This window comes from Oryctolagus cuniculus, chromosome 3 (assembly GCF_051225735.1).
Source record: "Oryctolagus cuniculus isolate XC-2025 breed Fujian yellow rabbit chromosome 3, ASM5122573v1, whole genome shotgun sequence".
Lineage (NCBI taxonomy): Eukaryota > Metazoa > Chordata > Mammalia > Lagomorpha > Leporidae > Oryctolagus > Oryctolagus cuniculus.
The window spans coordinates 111,181,885-111,204,359 of record NC_142869.1 but is presented as its reverse complement, the minus strand read 5'-3'; the positions used below and the strand labels follow the sequence as shown (position 1 = coordinate 111,204,359).

General features: G+C 45.1%; 1 protein-coding gene and 1 long non-coding RNA gene across 9 annotated transcripts in view; one reads left to right on the top strand and one right to left on the bottom strand.

Moving 5' to 3' along the window:
- Window positions 1-654: 654 nt before the first annotated feature.
- Window positions 655-22,475, top strand: part of LOC149127460 (uncharacterized) — a 43,449-nt gene continuing 21,628 nt past the window's right edge. For 2 of the 8 annotated variants that reach the window (XR_016231600.1, XR_016231597.1), the window contains exon 1: window positions 3,726-3,862. Coding sequence is in view for 1 of the 8 variants with exons in the window: in XM_089329324.1 (XP_089185450.1) it covers window positions 3,699-3,862; window positions 15,393-15,454 (226 nt within the window). In the remaining 7 variants the exon portion in view is untranslated. Of the gene's footprint in view, window positions 944-3,698; window positions 3,863-8,780; window positions 8,942-9,045; window positions 9,423-15,392; window positions 15,455-22,475 lie in introns of those variants that run through there. The other 6 variants (XR_016231603.1, XM_089329324.1, XR_016231598.1 and 3 more) reach the window with 6 other exon arrangements.
- On the bottom strand, window positions 3,453-4,388 carry LOC149127461 (uncharacterized). Its single transcript, XR_016231604.1, has 2 exons — window positions 3,969-4,388; window positions 3,453-3,837 (listed from the first exon to the last, which is right to left on the bottom strand). It is a non-coding gene; the product is annotated as an uncharacterized LOC149127461 (long non-coding RNA).

The window sequence follows — 22,475 nt, the reverse complement described above, 5'->3', positions numbered from 1 at the left end:
ACTCTGCCTTTCAAATAAGTAAATCTTTTTTTAAAAAGCTTTATTTATTTGTTTGAAAGGCAGAGTGACAGAAAGAGGGTGAGAAAAAGAGAGAAGGAGGGAGGGAGAGAGAGAGAAATAGAGAGTTTGATCTTCCATCTCCTTGTTCATTCCACAAATGGCTATAAGACCTAGCAAAGAGCCAGGCTGAAGCCAGGAGCCCAGAACTCCATCCAGGTCTCCCCCTTGGTGTCAGGGGCCCAAGCAGTTGAGCCATCTTTCACCGCTTTCCCAGGTGCATTAGCAGGGACCTAGATTGGAAATGGAACAGCCGGAAGTGGAACCAGCACTCTGATATTGAATGCTAGTGTCCCAGGCAGTGGCATAACCTGCTGTGCCACAATGGCTGCCTTCAACAAACTCATTTAAGTGGACACCAAATCATCTGCAGGGCTTGTTACAACAAAGATTGCTCAGGCCTGAGAATCCGCATTCCTAGATAGTTCCTGGATTTTGCTATGATCTCAGGATCACACCTTAAGTATTCAAAGATTCTGAGTTCTCCACCCCAAATTCTTTTCTCAACACTCATGAAGTAATCTCTTTGGTGCATCTGAAAATATTCCCAGAGGATGTATCTCTTCCTCTCTTTTATGTAAGAAATAATTTAGATTCCAAATTAGATGTCTGCGTGGCTGACTTTGCAGCTGCTCTCAGGGCTGTGACTGCTTGGGGCTACATGGTCTGGAGACAGGCAGGCAAATAGACCACCCCAGCAGGGTGGCCTCTGGGAGCCCAAGGGAGAGATGGTGGGCTTTTCCTCCTCCCAGCTGTTCCTAGGATATCCTGTGAATTCCTGCTCAAAGAAACTGTCCTTGGCACCAGCTGCAGGCAAGGCGGGGCCAGCACGAAGGAAGTGAGGACTGGATCTCTGCCAAAGGCGCCTGAGCGGGGATTTTCTTTCGTAAGTAGTGGCTTTCAGGCTGTATTCTTCATGTTGGGAAGTGAGAAGATATAACTCAGACTGCTTTAAACCAAAAAGGGAAACACAGTGGTTCAGAGAACTGGGAAGGCCAGAGGAAGACTGGCTACAATCAGGCTCGTCTGGGGCCAGAGGCAGAGAGTAACAAAGCTATTATCCAATGAAATCTCCACGCACCTTTCAGTGTCTGCCACTGTCCAGGTGGGCACTGCACTTGTCATCTGAGTGTATGCTGTGAGCAAAGAATTGTTGAGATGGGCCCTAGGAGAAGGAGTCCACAGATGGAAACAGGAAAGACAATGCTTTGCATCTTTTATGCTTGTGCTGTCATCATAAATGCTTTTACCTCCTAATTCCTGGCCACTCAAAGCCTGTACACCTTTTATTGTGCACAGCCCATGAAATTTCCCCCGACTCCCTAACACGCAGATTATCTTTCTCTGAATGCCACTGACAGTTTACTAACAGGAGGTGCCATAGTTTTAGCAATCAAATGCCTGGGCCCTCGTGGGCCCTTTCCAGACACTTGCTAATTCCCTTCTTCAAGAAATTTAGTTGACCTCTCTGTGCCTTAGCTTTCTCATCACAAAATGAGGATAATAAACTTCTACCTGCTGGGAGTGGGCGTTGAGCCTTCAGGGTGGGACGCCCACACTCATCAGAGCCTGGGTTTCATTCCCAGCTCCAGGTTCTGACTCCAGATTCCTGCTAATGCAGATCCTGGGAAACAGCAGTGATGATCCAGGTAACTGGGTCCTGCCACACACGTGGGAGACAAAGATCGCATGCCTAGCCCACTTGCTTCTGCCCTGCCCCAGCCTCAGCCATTGGAGGACATCTGGGAAGTAAACCAGCAGTTTGGCTTAGTCTCAAAGGAAAGAAAGCAAGACAGAAAGAAATAAGAAGAGAAAGAGAAAGAAAGAAAAGAGAAAGGAATATGTAAGATCTCTCTCATTCTTGCCTTTAAAATAAATACATAAATGTTAAAAAATGTTGTTTTAAATTTTAAAAAAGTTAAGGGCCAGCATTGTGGCACAGCAGGTTAAGTCTTTGCTTGCATTACTGGTATCCTATATCAGAGTGCCATTTGAGTCCCATATATTCTGCTTCCAATCCAAATCCCTGGTGAGGTACCTGGGAAGGCAGCAGGTGATCACTCAAGTACTCAGGGTCCTGACACCTGTGTGGGAGACCAGGCTGGAGTTGTAGGCTCATGACTTTGGCCTAGCTCAGCCTGGTTTTTGTGGTCACTAGGGAGTGAACCAGAAGATAGAAGGTTGACCCCCTCTCCAAGTGTGTGTGTGTGCGTGTGCGTGTGTGTTTGTAACTCTTCCTTTCAGGTAAAGAATAAATCTTTTTTTTTTTTTTAATGCAAAAAACATCCTTAGCCATGGGCCATACAGAAACAGGCAATGAGCAGGATTTGGCCTGCAGGCCATAATTTGTTGATCTGTTTTCAGGTTCCACAGCTGGTTTTCAAGTACACCCACCCATGCTGAGAACCCTTAGCTCAACTTTTAGTCTCTTGTGTAATAGACCTGGTTTATCCTTATATAGGTGGGTGCTTGATAAGATTTGAATGAATTAATCATTATGGGTCCACTGCATGCCCTTGCTGAATTGGTATTTATTTTTTAAATATTTATTTATTTATTTGAAGGGCAGAGTTACAAAGAGGCAGAGGCTGAGAGAGAGGAAGAATGAGAGAAAGAGAGAGAGAGAGAGAGAGGCCTTCCATCTGCTGGCTTACTCCCCAGATGGCTGCAACAGACAGAGCTGTGCCAATCTGAAGCCAGAAGCTAGGAGCTTGCTCAAGGTCGCCCACATGGTGCAGGAGCCCAAGGACTCAGGCCATCTTTCACTGCTTTCCCAGACAACAGCAGAGAGCTGCATGGGAAATGGAGCAGCTGGGACTCGAACTGGTGCCCATATGGAATGCCAGTACTGCAGGCAGTGGCTTTACCCTCTACGCCACAGTGCTGGCCCCTGAATTGGTATTTTTTGAAATAGTTAACTAACCAAGACTGATGAGGAGCAGTGGGTGCTACTGGGATTCAAGAGTCGGTGTGCTGGGTGGAGGGCTGATCCCGTGGGTGATCTGTGCCTGGCTGGGGACTGCCTGCCTAGCCCATGCAGGAGGTTAAGAGGACACGCCTCCCGAGACCCTGGTCGGGGCTTCAGCACACTGAGCCACACGTGACCTGACTGCTGGCAGGTGCAGGAGCCCCAGGCACATTTCCCTCACCCCCACTTCCTGTCGAAGGGCCTTGTAATTGTCAATCAGGTAAACAGCTCCCAGGTGAGGCCCAGACCCATAAGGACCACATGGAAGGCTAAGTAGGCTCTGTGACTTGAAGCTGATTGGAGAAGTGAAGAGGCACTAGTATCAGCTGTATCCTATAGAATTAGTGTTGCCCTGAATTAGCTACTCCCCTTCTGCCTGCCCCATAAAAGCTTGTGCTTGATTGTTAATCAACGGACATGTTCACTGAAACCTGTCTCTGGTGCTTCTTGTTGAAGAATGCCGTGGCCCCACCATCCCAACAGTGTGGGCCTTGCAGGACGAGCCCTTCCCTCCCCTATCAGAAGAGACATGGTCAATGTCCCTATCACAAAGGTCAGGAGATCAACAGGAAAGAGTAACAAATTTGCTTAATCATAGTTTTACATGGCATAGGGGGTTTTGTATTGAATACCCAAAGATAGAGGAGAAATATCTACTTAGTACTCAGATTTGATGACGCAGGGAGAGCTGTGTAGAAATGCAGTTGGACCAAAACAGTGTGATGGAATAGTGATAGACCGAAGGGGGAAGCTCAGGCTTGTCTTGGCTCTCAGCTGCAGCGTTTCTTCCTTCCTTGTGTGGCGCAGGACCTCTGTGGACGAAGAGTGTTTTGACAGGTGAGTCAGAGAATTTTTTTATAACCGGCTCTGCTACACAAGAGGGGGAGTCTAAGTGATTTTTGGTTGGCTTTGGGGGAAAGGGTTTCCAGTTTCTATGATCCACCTTGGGAAAGAGGAATTCTAGTTCCTAAGAGCTGTTGCAGGAGACTCTGGGGAACCAGAGACAGGAGGACAGGAGTAGGTCAAAGAGGTCTTGGTCCTCAAGTTGCACCTGAAGCCTTCCCATGTGTGTTTATACAAGCCCTTGGCATGCCTGAGTACAATACTTTGAGGAATTATTTATTGAGCCCCAGCAATGGTGTGCCACTCGGATCCCCTTCCAGAGAACTTGCTGCAGGAGGGCAGCTGGGGAACAGCCGTTAGCCAGGGGAGCTTCAGATCTACCATGGTGTTCATGCAGAGGCCACGCTGTCCTGGGCTTTCCCCAGCCAGCACTGAGCATGCCCGGGGGTCCTAGGGCCTGGCCATTTCTGCCCAGTGCAGGATACTTCTCTGGGCTGTGTTTGCTCCACATCTCGGCATCAGACTGGCTGAGGCTTTCTCAGAGTTGCACTGCAGTGGGAGGTTCCTTGCATCCCCCATCGCTTCCCTCTCTGTTCACAGCTCTCAGACCCGAGCTGTGCTCTGAGCTGCTCCCAGCGAGCCCTGCTCTTTCCTTATCTTTCCTAGGCATTTTCCTCAGCGTCTTCTTAGAGGACTTGCTTTGACACAGGGAGAGTTTGTGGAAAGCAGGTACATCTCACTTTATCCCTAGTTTGGGATTTCTTTTTCTTTTTTTCCATTTCCCATCCTCTCCTTATTTCTCTGAACTGAGACTTAACAAAGTTAGCAAATGATTATGCTGATATTAATGGAACTGGTGAAAGAATCGCAGTCAAGTGTGAAATTTCTGCCTGAGCGTGCAGGTATTCTTGACTTGAGACTGTCAGTTCTTTAGGGAATGTTGTGTCAAGTGCGTATCTGTGAGTAAAAAATGAATCCTCAGTTCATTATGCAGCAGAGTGTGAAGTTGCCACAGCCTGGGGCAGGTGAGAGGATCTTCCTTTGAGAGGAATGGGAGCTGTGCCCAGTTTGGCAAGCTCGGGACTGACTCCAGCCCAGGCCAGTGAGCAAGGAGTGAGAACACAGTGACGTGAAGTGTGTGGAGTGTCCTTAGCTTTTGTCTGTCAAAACCATCATTCTGTAAATCTACTTGGGAATGGAGACCGGAGTTAAACTTCCTCCCTGGGGAAGAATTTCACACAGAAACCAGATCTGCCAGGGCTCACTGCCAAGTGCTAGAGATCTGGCATTAGCCTGCCTTCCCCAGAGAGGAACCCCAGGTCTAGAGATGACAGAGGCTTCCTCCCCAGACGCATTTACCTGCCAACCTATCTCTGGAAAGGAAGGTGGTGGGACAGGACTCTGGGGTCTTTACCCCGTCCCCACCCTAGACTCCAGCTTTGTCCAAAGGGAATTATTTGCTATGCACAATAGCTGTGCACATCAGCCTTTCTTGGAAGACAGTGATCCTGATGTGAGCTAGGCTAGTTAGTGAGCCACAAGGTGCTGAGAGATTGCTTGCAGTCTTTGTGCTACAGACCTGTACCATCTAAAACACCACCTCTTTCCATGCTGATCCAACAAGGCTGCAAGTCCAGCAGATTCCTCATCAGGCACTTGGGCCTCACTTCCCTCGCGCAGGGGACTCCATGGTGACCACATGTATGCTGTGTCCCATGTGGAGATGCTGCCATGACGTCTTCCTAGCAATCACCACATACAAAGTCCTATTCATTTGCATGTTCTATTATGGCACCACCCCCTATCCTATGAAGGGGCAACCTGAACTTTGGTGGGGGGAGCTGCCATTCTTTCCTCATGGAGAGAGAGTGACTGTACATCTGTGTGTACTATCTGTTTAAATAAATTCTGCCTCCCTGCACCTTTATCTATGTCTGCTTTGAATTCTTTCCCGATGAGATAAGAACTTGAATAAACTCAGCTGGAATCCTATTCCCCACAACAGTCTCAACAAAAACCTTGGAAACCCTCTAACTAGATGCTTTCTGGAGTTCCTCACAGATTCCACCTCCTCAAATTCCCCATTTCTAACAAACTCCATTCAGAGTTAGAATCAAAGTTCATTAGAAGATGTTTTACTATTTTGATGATCAAAAACATGGGGAGTAATATACAAAATGGAAAAAATGTTAATTTATAATTTTTTTGACAGGCAGAGTTAGATAGTGAGAGAGAAAGAGACAGATAGAAAGGTCTTCCTTCCGTTGGTTCACCCGCAAAGTGGCTGCTACGGCCAGCACGCTGCGCCGATCCGAAGCCAGGAGCCAGGTGCTTCTCCTGGTCTCCCATGCGGGTGCAGGGCCCAAGCACTTGGGCCATCCTCCACTGCACTCCCGGGCCACAGCAGAGAGCTGGACTGGAAGAGGAGCAACCAGGACAGAATCCAGCACCCCAACCGGGACTAGAACCCAGGTGCCGGTGCCGCAGGTGGAGGATTAGCCTCGTGAGCCGCGGAGCCAGCCTTAATTTATAATTTTTTAAAAATTTTGTTAAAATATATACTAGAATTTCCCAGTTGGAAGTATTGTGAAAAATTCCCCATAATGGAGGGTATATTACTAGGAAATTCTTAAAAATTGCAAAGTATCTTTAAAGAGAGTTAGGTCTTGTGCTGGGATTTTGATGGAGATGCGTAGGCCCCACACTATCCATGTGGTGTACTCTGGGAAGGAAGTTCAGGGAAACAGAGTTAGGGTTGGCAAAGTCTCCTTTCTGCCCAAAGGTAAACATTTTTCACTTTTGAAAAGAAAATGAATTTTCAGATCCCAAGTTCATTCTTTTCCCCCTAAGAGCTAAACATTCACTTTATTGAGTCTCTTTCATTTTATTTAGTTACTGTCCTGAAATTTCTGACTCCTTTGATAGTCTGACAAAGCCCTTGACCATTCATATTCAACTTATGTGCCTAATAGTCTCATTTACAATTGATGAGCTCTTGGAGAGCACCTTCATTGGTCCTCCTTTTTACTTCCTCTGCAATGGAGCCCAATTGTGAGTTGCCAGGTAACAGTGGGGTAGGAAGTTGGGAGGGGGGTGGAGACTGTAAAACCCAGGCTTTCAGACACTTGAATGGCGGCCGTTCTACTCTCTTATCAGAGCCTGGGCATTATCCCAGAAGCTGCTCACAATAAACTCCTGCACCAAATTAATTACAGAGAGGCTGATAATTCCATTCCAAGGCATTCCAATGAAAGTAATTTCAGATACATAATGTACAATTGGCTTTTCCACTTAACTTCCAAATGAAAGGCTCAGGGTATTTGATGCACTTTGCATTAATCAGCAAAGCCATCAAATCCTCCAGCAGAAGAGACAGACCATGAAAATTTGGGGAAAGAAGGTTCTGTGTGAAGGGTGGTGGTCTTTAGGTCTTTTAAATGGCAGAGGGACAGGCTGCAGGGCAGGCCACTTACCATCCTTCTTAAGGCAGGAGTACTTTTAGGGAAGAATGTGGCGGGTGCTGCCAATGAAGAAAAATGATTCACTTGGTGCTGTATTAAAATGGCAGTGAAGGTCTTATTCAATGCAATAGACATACCAGCCAACTCTACTGCAATCTGGGACAGAGACTCAATTCCAAATGGCACTGGACAGCAAGGGCTGCCTGCTACCCAGGTCCTTGACTTTGCTTTAAGAAGGAATTCAGGAGCCAGTTGGAGAATAGTGAATGGTAAGCATCAAGTGTTTTATTAAGAAATTTCTTGGAATCTAACTACTTCCTCTTTTTGCTCTTTATAGGGTCCAATGTTTCCTGTCATGGGCTCTGACAGTTGTGTCATTTACCATGCCAATGTATTACAATAACCATATAATGAACTGTAGGTCAATCTAGATGTCTTGGCTCCCTAAACTGATGTGAGCTTGGTCCAGACAGGGGATCTGTTTATCTTCAGAGCAAGGGTAACCAAGCCTACATCCTGTGGACCTTGAGATCATAGAAACTGTTATCTCCATGTGGTTCAACTGTTTCCTCTGCCTCCCTGTCTCACAAATACAAGAAAAGAGCTGGGATTTATAGCCAAGGACCAGAATGAAGGGGTCAATGAGTGGAAAATTACTAAGAGGAGACATTAATGGTAGAGGATTCTTGCTAAAGGCAAGTGGAAGACTTAATCATTACAGGGTGGGATAACTTCAAAGGGTTCTTGTGAACATTGGGCTCACCAAGGACAGTCAGACAGGAAGAGGATTCAACTTTGGTTAAAGAGAGAGTCTTGGCCACTGATCTTCAGCTATTCTGTGATTAAACCATAAAAATTGAGCTCAGGAGGAAATTGGAGTGGGTACTGGGAAGAATTTTCAGTGAAGAATAAAACTGCAAGAGGAAGTGAGACCACAGAAGTTTCAACTCTCAGGCAGCCCTCAAACTTGAGAGTCACCTCTGCCTGTGGCAGAGGAGGGTGGTGTGGTCATGCCTTGAGGTATCTGTGATCTCACCATTTCTGTGAATCCGTGGTCACACTCCCAGGTCCCCTACTGTTGGCATTGCCTGTAAGACATCATGCCTCTGGTTATTTTGCCTGCCATAGAGGGCAGCTGGTTGAGCTGCCATTGATTCTCACCATAACAGAAAGCATAAAAGCTCCAGGGCAAGGCAAGGGTCTGCCCTGACTCTAGATCTTCCAAACACCAGCAGGGTTCCTGCTTGTCCAGCCCCATCGTAGCCCTTTAGTTTTTGTAAATCTGCATTCTGTTTCTCTATCATTTATTCCACTCTCCAGTTCTCCCATTTGGATCTGGATCTGGTACACCCACTTTGATTTTGTGGGTTCCACATCTGAAATCTGATATGTTTCACAAGTGTTGTGTCTAAAGCCCATGAACTCTAAAACATCTGACATGTTACTTTCAGGAGCCCGCAAATGCTTTTATGCTTGATCCCTACCTTTCTCTCATCAATAAGGCTCAAGAAGGGCTTTAAGTGATGCATGTGCCCTGCTGAAATTAAATCCTTGCCTGGAGAGATGCTACAGAGGATGGTACAGGTCATCTAAAAGCCAGTGAATGTTACAGGTCAGTGACTCTGCCATCCTGTGAGGCATTTGTGATGTATTATTAATACATTAAGGATCAGACTAAACAGCCACATTGAAGGTGGCCTGACTTGCTTCCTGCAGGGACAAAGGGGAATGGAGAGCAGTGGCAGCTCCAGCAGCTGAGGAGCAATCCTGGGCTGCCTGAATCTACCAGTGGAACCTCAAGCACAGTTGTGGAGAATTGTTTAACAGCCCTTACTCCTGTTTTGCCAGGTTGTCCTGCTTTGGACTTGCCTACCTGGTCCTGACCTCTGGCCTGGCATTGACTTTCCAGAGGAAGTGCTCCTGGTTATGCAAATGTTTTAAGCTCCTGATTCCTGTGGATGACTGTTTTTCCCTTTGGGTCTCAGGTTCCTCTGTGCCTGTCCTGTTTCTTGAAATCAGGTGGTGTTCATATTCATAGCTGTCTAGACCTGTAGCTTAGCTCTCTCCTGCTGAAAATAAACTGTTCTTTGTGTTTAGACATTGCATTATTTGACACCTCAGCCTTCCTTTGTACTCTCCCTACCCCTTACTCCCAAATCCTTCAGAAAATGCAAGCTAGCTCTTGCTCAAAGAAAATGTGGGAGTTGCTGCAGCTCTGTGGCCAGTTCTAGTCCATGTGGCCTCCTCTGATTTCTAGCTCTGCCTTGACATTGATTAAGGTCCCCTGGGTCTGGGAGGGATGGATGTGCTTTGAAAGCTGGAGGAAACCATGCCTGTATGCCTGTTGTCAGTCCTTGCCTGAGCCCCTGCTCAATGTTGATATTAGTCACCAAGTCTTTATTACTGGATTCCACCACAGGCTTTGGTTCATTCCTTTTTGTTTCTTTCAAATTTCCCTTTTTTTTTTTTTCAATTTTTGACAGGCAGAGTGGACAGTGAGAGAGAGAGAGAGAGAGAGAGACAGAGAGAAAGGTCTTCCTTTACCGTTGGTTCATCCTCCAATGGCCGCTGCAGCCAGTGCACTGTGGCCGGCGCACCACACTGATCCAAAGCCAGGAGCCAGGTGCTTCTCCTGGTCTCCCATGCGGGTGCAGAGCCCAAGCACTTGGGCCATCCTCCACTGCCTTCCCGGCCCACAGCAGAGAGCTGGACTGGAAGAGGGGCAACCGGGACAGAATCCAGCACCCCGACCGGGACTAGAACCCGGTGTGCCGGCGCCACAGGCGGAAGATTAGCCTATTGAGCCACAGCGCCGGCCTCGAATTTCCTTTTAAGAAGGCAGGCTGGGGACAGCACTGTGGCTCAGAGTTAAGCCTCTGCTAGCCTTGCTGGTGTTCCATATGGGTGCAGGTTTGGGTCTAAGCTGCTCTGCTTCTCATTCAACTCCATGCTAATGTGCCAGGGAGAGCAGAGGAAGATAGCCTAAGTTCTTGGGATCCTGCACCCACGTGTGAGACCTGGATGAGGATCCTGGCTTCAACCTGGCCCTGTCATGGCTGTTGTAGCCATTTTGGGGAGTGAACCAGTGCATGGAAGATTTCTCTCCCTCTCTCTCTCTCTCTCTCTCTCTCTGCCTCTGCCTTTCCCTCTCTGTGGCTCTGCTTTTCAAATAAGTAAATCTTAAACAAATACAAAAAAGAATGCTGACAGAGTGCTTCAGTCATTCATGCAATTGGCTTCTGACTACTACTCAGTTTTTCTGGCCTGAGTGCTTGACATCTATGCTCCTTCCAAGTACCATGTTCTGCAGAACTTTTCTCAGAACAGTCTTTTCCATGACAGGGATGAAAGACTCTTTCACAGTCTTCCGCATCTTTCCACTTTGCTGGGATTAGAAAACAGATTCTCTACTGGGTGGTATGATCATATTTCCTGAGTGGTAATATTAAACTTCCCTATTAACAATTTTTTAAAGATTTATTTAATTGAGAGGCAGAGAGAGAGGTCTTCCATCTGCTGGTTCACTCCCCAAATGGTTGCAATGGCCAGAGCTGAGCCGATCCGAAGCCAGGATCCCAGAGCTTCCTCCAGGCTTCCCACATGGGTGCAGGGGCCCAAGGACCTGGGCCATCTCCCACTGCCTTCCCAGACCATAGTAAGGGGCTGGATTGGAACTTCAACAGCTGGGATTCAATCCGGCACCCATGTGGGAATGCTGGCACCAAAGGCAGTGGCTTTACCTGCCACACCACAGTGCCTCCCCCACCATTAACAACTGATTCATGCACATTGTTGTGAAGGATAACACAAAGAAATTAAATAGTTAATCAATAAATTGGATCTATATTGATACAATAAAAATCCCATGCCTTTGTACAAAGGTGTGTGGGAGAAGTGCATTTGACATATTTTTGTCATATTTAATCCTGAATGAGGTACTAATAAAGAGATGAATTGACACTGGTGATGCTTGGGGAGGGAGTTCTTAGAAAATACTCTCTAGGAGAGCATTTGACATAGCTATTAAGTCAACACTTGAGATGGCCATGTCATGTAACTGAGTCCCTGCATTCAAGCCATGGCCCTGCTACTGATCCAATTCCCTGCTAATGCATCCTGGGAGGCAACAGTTGATAGTTCAAGTGATGGGCCCTGCAGTACATGTGGGAGACTCAGATGGAATTCTTGGTTCTTGGCTTTGGCCTGGGCCAACCCTGACTGTTGCAGGCATTTGGGGAGTGAACCAGCAGATTTCTTTCTCTCTCTCTCTGCCATTCAAATAAATAAATAAATAAGAAACTAGAACATACCTTCACCTATCAGCAGCTTCAGATCTAAATCTAAAGCAGCAGCAAAATCCAAGTCTCAGATGCTGATGTCATTTCAAACTAGGGCTAAGAATACACCTGCTGCTTGGCATTTAGGAGAATCTCTATCACCAAAACCTTGTAATTGAAATCCTAGAGGTCATCCTGTGGTTTCATAGTTACACATTCAAAAACACAGAAGAATGTTTGCAAAGTCTGATGGGGTTTCCTTCACACAAAAGACTGAAGGACTTCATGGGAAGGAATCCATCCTAAGGGAGAGAGATGAGAAACAATCTCATTGGGTCCAAGGACAATGGTTTGGCAAAGAAGAGGAGGAATTTGTTTAATAATATTTACTGAGATACAATTCATACATGATACAATTCATTCATTGAAAGTATACAGTTCCATGGTTTTTAATATATTCATAGAGTTGTACAACCATCACCTCAATGAAATTTGGAAAATTTCACTTAAACCCCAAAGAAATCTGTTTCCCTCTATCACATTACCCTGCAATCCTCCCACTTTCTCAGCCCTAGACAAAGATAAGTCTGCCTCCTTTCTCTATGGACTTGCATATTCTGGACATTTAAGACAACACGGAACATTTGTGTCTGACATATTTCATTTATCATAAAAATTACAATGTTCATTCATTTTATATCATGGCTCAACATTTTATTCCTTTTTACGGCTGAATAACTTTCCATGTATAATTATACATTCCAATATCATAAATGAAGCACAATTCATTTTTATACTCATCAATTGATAGGCTCATTATTTGAGTTCTTTCAGCTTTTGGCTAATGTAAATAAACTGCTGTGAATGTGGACGTATGTTTTATTTTTCTAGGAATAAAACGAGGAATAGAACACTTGATCATATGGCAAATGGGAGGAAAATTTTTGAGTAGAACGTGATACATGCCTCAGATTGTTCTGAGTCCTCTCTTACAGATTCATGCTGAATCCTAGACCGAATAGTGTCAAAAGGAAAGAGTCTCACTGCTGCAGTCTCCAAATGCTATTGTGAGCACAGTTCCCTCTGATAAGGACTGGTTTTACAGGTAGAGGCCACTGCCTAGGGGGACCTGGACAGGAGAGAGTGGCCAGGGACCTCCAGCACCATGAAGAAACATGAACAGGAGGCACTTAATACTTTCCTTCCTAGTGTGTCAGTATAATCCACCCCAGAGAGGTAACTGAGGAGCAAGGAGCCCCAGGAAGCTAGCACTGGGTGAGGAAGAAATGGAGGCGCCCAGAAGTGGCCTATTGAAACAGCCCCATGGTTTCCAACTGTGGAAGAGTCATGTGGCTGAAGAGAAGTTATCCTGTAGCCGAGAGGGAGACTGTGAATACCATAACTGTTGTCCTATAGCAGAACTGGGAGAAGGGGTGTGACTCAGATGGATGGCAACATCCAAGCACAGGGCTTGTAGCCTGGATGAAGACTGAAGTGCCCATGGCATGTCTGAAGAAGTCCATGAAAAATCAAGACAGATGGTCTCTCACTGGTAATCGTTTTCAAACTTTACCATCCAACCGTCCCATACATCCTATGTTTTGACAGTACATGAGTCTCTGAAACCCAGGTGTCATCCCAAGTTTGGGGAGAGCTTTCTGAATGGAAAAGAATCTTCCTCCAGCATAGCTGGGAAGTAGGTAGGGAATAGAACTTGTAGATCAACAGAAAATGAGAAGATGTGACATTTCTCATACTTCCGAATTTGTGAACTATGATTCCCTTCAACTGCCAATCCAAAGGAGGAGCTATGAGTGATGTATATCAGGGGACAATAAACAGATCAGCTCTGTTGGAGTAGAGAGTCCATGCAGGGTAAAAAAGAATTGAGGATGTAAATGTAAATTAGAGACTGACAATGAGGCTGCAGTAAAAGAATTTAGACGACTTCTGTGCTGCTGAAGAGGAATTAGAGCCGAGAAACACCTGGATGGAGCATGGGCAAGACCTGGACAGTGGTGGTTCTTCTCTGTCTAGAAGTAGGTAACTTGCCAGAGTTGTGTTCCCAACCAGGAGATCTGGGATACTGAAATGATCATTTATTTTCTGTAATTAAATTGTTATGGCCAAGTAATGGCGTGAAGACCGTTCAGCATCATTAGTCATCAGGGAAACACATATCAAAACCACAATGAAATACCCCTTTCCACAAACTAGGATGATGACAAGCACAAAGATGTTAACAAGTGAGGATGTGAAGGAATTGGACTCCTTTCATGCTCTTGGTGGGATGTAACACATTGTAGCTGGTTTGGAGAAAATTTTGGTTATTCCTCAAAACATCAACTATACAGTTGCCATATGACTCAGCAATTCCACTCCTAGATGACTCCCCAAGAGAAATGAAAGCATGTCCACACAGAAAAACTTGAATGTTCATGGTGGCATTATTCATATATAGCTAGAAAGTGGACACAACCCAAATTTCTATCAACTGATAAGTGGATAAACAGTGCAGTATATCATTGCAATGGATTATTATTCATCCACAAAAGTGAATGAAGTACTAATGCATGCTATAACATGAACAAGCATTGAAAACAATGTGGTAGGTGAAAGAAGCAGACACAAAAGGCCATATATTATTTGATTTCATGTAGATTAAATATTCAGACTGATATATATATATAGAGAGAGAGAGAGAGAGGGAGAGGCTGATATATATAGACTGATACATATATATCCAGAGACATAGAAAGCAGATTTGTGTTGTTCAGGGATTAAGTTCTTTTTGAGGTGCTGAGAATGTTCTGGATTAGGTAGTTGTGACAGTTGTACAATCTTGAAACTATACCAAAAGCCACTGAATTCTATACTTCATAAAATTTAAAAACAGTTCTAAGGCCAGCAGGGACTTCATATCTTCTCTGGTTACAGTTTGTGCCAGATTCACCAATTGTTCTGGTCTGCCTAGGACAGAGGAGGTCCCTGGGGTCTGGTACTGTCGTGGCTGAAAGAAGGAAAGTCCCAGGAAAAGGGAATTATGTTGCTACCGCATGTGTGTTGTGATGGCTCAGCAATGATCATGAAGGTAGATATTAAAAGTGCTCATTAAAAGCGCTTTCACATTAAGAGTGCTTTCCCATTCGTGATATTACTTAGAGTGTACTACCACCTTGTAAAGGAGCTGCTAGATCAAGTTTTAATTAACTCCTTTGATAGACAAGGAACTGAGATTCTAAAAGGCTGAGGTTGTATGGAAAATAAATAACAAAGCTGGAAATCAAGCCTTCTCTTCATGATTCTAAGACCAGGCTCTTTCCTACACATGGGTGATCATTGGTACATTTCAGTTATACCGGTCCACATGTGCCTCACTCACCATGTAACTCCAGCCATCTGGTTTCTGAATTCAAAGGAGTTTCCTTATCTCTCCTTCCCACCCTTGGACACTGCATTCGGTGAAATCTCTCTTGACACAGTCTCCACACTGATTGCCATCGTTAAGTCTGTCTTTCTTGGTTCTCTGTGATAATGGGAGGCAGGGACTTTGTCTTAGTCATTTCTGTTCTTGGCTCTGCTGTCTTACCTGGTACACAGTTGGTACTCATCACACCTCTTCAAAAGGAAGCTTGGCTTCTGTCCCCAAGAACAGACAGGAATAGGTGTCTCAGGTAGGAAAGATTACTGCTGCCCATCTCTTTGTTTCCTCTTTGCAGGCTGAGTGGTTCTCCTTTTCTCATGTTTTCAGCAAGTCTTAGGCCTCCTTTTTCAAATTTCTTGTAGATGCAGCTGGCACAGTCTGCCACCTTTCCTGAGCTCTTACATGCTGCTTTTCAAAATGTGTTGTAAGTATGTCAGATCAAACCAGTGGGTCATGAATGATGCAGTTTATACAGTAAAGACTGTGTAGCTGGGAGAAGGATGTGCCAGAAAGGAGGCAGCCATCCTAGCAGGCAAGTAGAAGAAGGTTCCAGGGTGAAGAGGGGGTGGCTATTCTGGAAAGTCCAGGCAGATATTAAATACCAGGGAAGACTGTCTTTGGTATTATCCATTGAATGGATGCTGGTGTGGGGATTGGTGTGAAGGGGGCAGGGTGCTGCTGCCAAAGGTAAGGAGAATTCCAGATCCAGAAAGACAGAGTGCTGGGAGGGTCCAAAGCAGCACTCAAGGCACAGGGCTTCAGAACTGTGGCAAAGGTGAATGTTGAGAGTCAGAATGCCAGCCCAGTGACTTGATGTCAAATCCTAGGATATGGAATTAGAATACTTACTTTGGGGGAGCCTCAAATGGCCAAGGATTACTAGCTGTGGAGGTAGGTGGGTAGATACTGTGCACCAACAAGAACCCAGCACAGAGGCTTTCTTTATTTTTTCCTATTATTTTTTAGAGTTAGTTGGAAGGCAGAGTTACAGAAAGAGTGATAGAGAGAGAGAGAGAGAGAGAGATCTTTTATCTGCTGGTTCAATCCCTAAGTAGACGCATCAGTTGGGGCTGGGCCTGGCCAAAACTAGGAGCCAGGAGCTTCATCTGGGTCTCCATAAGCATTGCAGGGGTCCAGGTACTTGGACCATCTGCTTCCCTCCCAGGGCAGAAGACTCAAGAGGGAGCTGAATCAGAAGTGGAGCAGCCAAGACTCGAACCTGTCTTCATATGGGTAGCCAGTGTTGAAGATAGAGGCATAAAGCGCTGTGTCTCTTAACAGGACTTACACTATCAGTTTTTGCAAACCAATGGTGTACAATACAGTGGCTTTGCCTTCCCCCCAAACATTCTAAGGATTACTTTGGTAAATGAGTGATAAGCACAAAGACACATACTGGGAAGAGGCCAGCATACTTACCTTAAAATTGTTTTGTTTTTTACATATTGACTGATGGGAGTCAATGATAGCTCAAAAACATACTATATCCCAACAGATTTTTCTCATAAAGTTGGCATTTGGCTTAGTGGTTAAGACACTTGTACCCCATTTTGGTCTGCTTATCTCAAGTCCCAGTTTCATTCTTGACTCCAGCTTCCTGCCCATGTAGATCTTAGAAGGCAGTAGTGATGGCTCAAATAATTGGGTATCTTCCATCCAAGTGGGAAACATGGACTGAGTTCATGGATCCTGGCTTTAGCCTGGCCCCATCCCAAACATTGCAGGCATTTACAGAGTGAATCAGTAGTTGGGAACCCATCTGTCTGTTTTTCTCTCTCTCTGTTTATGTGTATCTCATTTTCTTCCTCCCTGTCTCTGCCTCTTGAAAAAAAGAAAAATTCAAAATACCCTCAGATGGGCATTTCCCACATAGTTTATTAAGTGGTTGCTATCTTTAGATGAAGTCTTGTTAAACAGTTTGGATAGTTCGGAGACCAGCAAGTTGTTGTTCTACCCTATATGTTCCTATCAAGGGGGAGTGTTGAGAAGGAAAACAGAAGTCCTTATTTCCTGGACCATAATCCAGCAGCAACTGTTCCTGGCTGTTACCCGTGCTTTGTCCTTTTTATGAAATTCATTTTTATTTTATTTTTTTGCAGTCATTTGAAAGGCTCTGCTTCAGTCCTTGGCATCAATCTGCAATTGGAGTATTACCTCTGACCTTTATCATAATAGCCACTCCTCATTAGTGCCATTTTTTTTGGTATAGTCATGATTTAACACTAATTACTTCCACCACAAGATTCTGCTTTGCCAAATCAGATCACATCACGGAAGTGATACATGATTTTTTTTTTTCTCCCTAATTTAACAGAAATACATGAAGAGCTAGCATTTGTCCTTGGGCTCTGAGACTCACTAGAGCCTTGGAAATCTGGGGGCTGGTATTTGCATTCCCTGAAGGCAGGAACTCCCTGATCTTTTAGGGCAATGTAGGCAAACTTGTGGCCTACAGGGTGCTTCTAACTATTGAATTGTTTTACTGGAAGGATATGATAAACCAAGAATTACAGCTACTTCCAACAATATTGGAATATTTGACTACAGTCAGCTAGACCTGAGTGCTGGTTGCTCCTTTTTATTTTACTTATTTATTTTTATTTATTTATTTGAAAGTCAGAGAGAGAGAATCTTCCATCCACTGGTTGATCAAAGCTGAGAGCCTGGAACTCCATCTGGGTCTCCCACACAGGCAGCAGGGACTACAGTACTAGGGCCATCATCTCCTGACTTCCTAGGCACATAAGCAGGAAGTTCAGTAGGAAGCAGAGGAGCCAGTACTTGAATTGGCATTCCAATATGGGATGTGTGCATTCCTTAGTGGCAGCTTAACCCACTGTGCCACAACACCCACCCTTGGTGGCTTCTTTTTGACAGATGTGGGTTCTATATAGGTCCCACCTCTCCCCACTACCTCTTGCCAGCCACATCATTTGGTTATGCTCACGTTCCTGGACTCTGGAGGCATCTTAGCTCGTATGTAAATGAAATAAGCCCTTAGCTGGATTGCTTGGTGGGTAATACACACATTATTCCATCATTTCTCTCCATTTGAAAAAGCAAAACAGGGTCTCCAGAATTCTCCCGGCCTTTTCCATTTCCTCTCTGGGTCATCTGTATCCTTCGTCTTCCTCTGACTGATTGGTCCCCATTGTTAGCCTTTGGGTGCCTGCTGCCCTCTCTGGGGCTCATGTGTTCCTGTGATCACCCATCAACTCTTCCTATGACCCCTAAATCTCTTTCTAACACCATCTTTTCTCTCAAAGTCTCATCCTAGGATTAAACTTGCTGAGCAATGGAGACTTAACTGTGGGACAGTTCTGAATCAAAACCTGAGATAGTAGGGTAACCTTGGGAGAGCATTGAGTATCCCTCAGCCTGCATGCTTATGTGATGTACACCACAGTGCTTGCTATGGGACTTGAGAGTTTGCTGGGTAATGTGTGGCAGGTGCTTGGCAATCACCATTGTTTCAAGCACATTGGGTGTCAAAGCTGCACACTGCTCACAGCCTCAATTAGAAAGTCTTTGCCTTCAAATGTGACTTTTACACAGAGTTCTCAGTATTGTCTCCCTTTCAACTGCCTGGGATGAGGCCCACCAGGGGGTTGGAGATGGATGAGCAGACAGGGAGGCCACCCTGAAAAATGGGGCAAGGTAGAATTTGCTGACAAGACAGATTGCCACAGAGCTGTGCAGGAGTCTGGAAGTGCCAAGAATGGCAAACTTGCCCTGTGGCACCCTGCAATTCCGTCCTATCCAACTGGAGCACTTATTTCTATCATTAGCAGCAAAGCAAGCAAATGAATGCTCTGGAGCTTCCTTATTAACAATTATGACCAGCTGATGAACAAAGGCAGGGGAGCAAAGAATGTCAATGGCGACCCCGAGGCTTCCTCCCTCAGCTTTCACACTGCTTCCCAAGCACAATTTCTTCTTTAAAATTGGCTTACAAACACTTTCAGGAGAGTCTTATTTTATATTCTGATAGACTCTCATGCTTTTCTTTTTAACTGTAGAGATTTCAAAGAGCCAAGAGAGGGGTAGGGAGAGAAAGGAATGATTTGGTATGGTTTTGACATTAGGCATAGGATGTAGCATTCATAATTTGATGTCTATTTTCTGGACTTTTTTAAGATCCTAGGATGAGTTTAATCATAGACACATAAAATCATACAATGCAGTACCTCAGCTGATCTAATCTCATTCTACAAATGAAGAGAGAAATTCCGCGGCTGGGTAGTGATAAAACAGGACAGGTGTATGGTCCCTTTTCTTCCTCTTCACCACAAGTCTCCAAGCAACATTTAGGATACTGCTTAAAGGTCAAGGGGCATTGGTGAAGATAATAAAACAAGAAAAAAGAGTTTTCCTTCTTGTGCAAAGAAAGAAATTTCTCTTCTCTATGAGCAGAATGTGTGTTCCTTGAGCTCTGAACATACCCCACTGTTAATGTACACATCCACTGCACACTCTTGGTAGCTGAGAGATTTTTGTGCAAAATCTGTGTTGATTTTCTTTGGATTAAAAAACATACACAAAGGCTGGCGCCGTGGCTCACGAGGCTAATCCTCTGCCTTGTGGCACCGGCACACCGGGTTCTAGTCCCGGTCGGGGCGCCGGATTCTGTCTCGGTTGCCCCTCTTCCAGGCTAGCTCTCTGCTGTGGCCAGGGAGTGCAGTGGAGGATGGCCCAAGTGCTTGGGCCCTGCACCCCATGGAAGACCAGGATAAATACCTGGCTCCTGCCATCGGATCAGCGCGGTGCGCCGGCCGCAGCGTGCTGGCCGCAGCGACCACTGGAGGGTGAACCAACGGCAAAAGGAAGACCTTTCTCTCTCTCTCTCTCTCTCACTGTCCACTCTGCCTGTCAAAAAAAAAAAAAAAAAAAAGAAAGAAAAAAACATACACAAGAGAAAGCTATTCCTTTTCTTTTGCTTACTGGATTTTTTGTCTTGTCTGTACTAAGTACCTAGAATTGAACCAACCACATCTGGCCATTAAGGGTGCAAGGCTGGCATTCTGAGACAGCAGCACAGAATGAAACAAACAGCCATGGCTTTGAAACTGAACATGAGGAGCAACATTAACCTATCTAGGAAGTAAGATGCTTCCAGACTTCTTTTCATGTGAGAAACCAATCTTTACTTATTTAAAAAAAAAGATTTATTTATTTGAAAGGTAGAGTTACAGAGAGGCAGAGACAGAGGGAGAGAGAGGTCTTCCATCTGCTGGTTCACTCCCCAGTTGGCTGCCATGACCAGAGCAGCACTGAACCGAAGCCAGGAGCCTGGAGTTCTTCTGGGTCTCCTATGTAGGTACGGGGGCCCAAGGATTTAGGCCATCTTCTACTGCTTTCCCAGGCCATAGCAGAGAGATGGATCAGAAATGGAGCAGTTGGCAGCACCGTGGCTCACTAGGCTAATCCTCCGCCTGCAGCACCGGCACCCCGGGGTTCTAGTCCTGGTTGGGACGCCAATTCTGTCCCGGTTGCTCCTCTTCCAGTCCAGCTCTCTGCTGTGGCCTAGGAGGGCAGTGGAGGATGGCCCAAGTGCTTGGGCTCTGCACCCGCATGGGAGACCAGGAGGAGGCACCTGGCTCCTGGCTTCGGATCGGTGCAGAGCACTGGCTGTAGTGGCCATTTGGGTGGTGAACCAACGGAAGGAAGACCTTTCTATCTGTCTCTTTCTCTCTCACTGTCTAACTCTGCCTGTCAAAAAAAAAAAAAAAAAAAAAGGCAAGAAATTGAGCGGTAGGACTAGAATCAGTGCCTATATGGGATACTGGCACTGCAGGCAGCAGCTTTACCCACTATGCCACAGCTCCACCCTCTCCTTCCTTATTTTTAAAGGCAATGCAGGTGGGGTTTAATATGCTGCCAGTCAAGGCATCCTAAGGAGATTCTTTAAGCCTCTGACACACATCATCTGTTAAAGTGAAGCAATCAGTGTAGTTTTGGCATTGATCCATGCCAGGCAATTGTTAGATTCTCTTCCCACCTCCACATGCAATGACATCAAGGGTAGTTTTGATGAAGTCATGTTCATGGATTGAAATTGGTTGTGATGGAAATGTTTATACCATGGAAATTGGCACATGTTACAAATGAGAGTTTTTAACCTGGAAAATATTATGCTGAGTGAAATAAGCCAGTCCCAAAGGGACAAATATCATATGTTCTCCCTGATTGGTGACAACTAACCGAGCACCAAAAAGGAAACCTGTTACAGTGAAATGGACACTATGAGAAACGGTGACTTGATCAGCCCTTGCCCTGACTGCTGATGAACAACTTAATACGTTATCCCTCTTAGTATTTTTTTTTTTGTCTATTCTACTTAATACTATTGGTTTAATTCTGTAATTAATACACAGTTATTCTTAAGTGTTGAAACTTAACTGAAGAGTGATCCCTGTTAAATATAGGAGTGGGAATAAGAGAGGGAAGGAATGTACAATTTGGGACATGCTCAAGCTGACTTGCCCCAAACAGCAGAGTTAGAAACATACCAGGGGATTCCAATTCAATCCCATCAAGGAGGCATGTACCAATGCCATCTCACTAGTCCCAGTGATCAATTTCAGTTCACAATTGAGCATAATGGTAGGACTAGAATCAAAGGGATCACATAAACAAGACTAGTGTCTGAAAATACTAACCGATAGAACAAAAAAGGGAGAGAACAATCCAACAAGGGAAGCGGGATACACAGCAGACTCATAGAATGGCAGATGTCCTAAACAGCACTCTGGCCTCAGAATCAGCCCTTAAGGCATTCGGATCTGGCTGAAAAGCCCATGAGAGTATTTCAGGCATGGAAAGCCAAGACACTCTGGCAAAAAAAAAAAAAACAAAAAACAAAACAAAACAAAAAAAAACACCTAAATGAAAGATCTCCATGAGTGAGATCCCAGTGGAAAGAACAGGTCTTCAAAGAAGGAGGTACCTTTCTCTGAAGGGAGGAGAGAACTTCCACTTTGACTATGACCTTGTCTAAATATGGTAAGTGTTGGTGAACTCAAAAGGCTTCCATAGTCCTGGCAACTCATGACTGGAGCCTAGGAAGATTACTGATGCCATAAACAAGAGTGTCAAATTGTTAAGTCAACAACAGGAGTCACTGTGCACTTACTCCTCATGTAGGATCTCGGTCCTTAATGTGCTGTACATTGAGATTTAATGCTATAACTAGTACTCAAACGGGATTTTTCACTTTGTGTTTCTTTGTGGGTGCAAACTGTTGAAATCTTTACTTAGTATATACTAAACTGATCTTCTGTATGTAAGAGAAATGAAAATGAATCTTGATGTGAATGGAAGGGGAGAGGGAGCGAGAGGGGGGAGGGTTGTGGGTGGGAGGGAAGTTATGGGGGGGAAGCCATTGTAATCCATAAGCTATACTTTGGAAATTAATATTTATTGAATAAAAGTTAAAAAAATGAGAG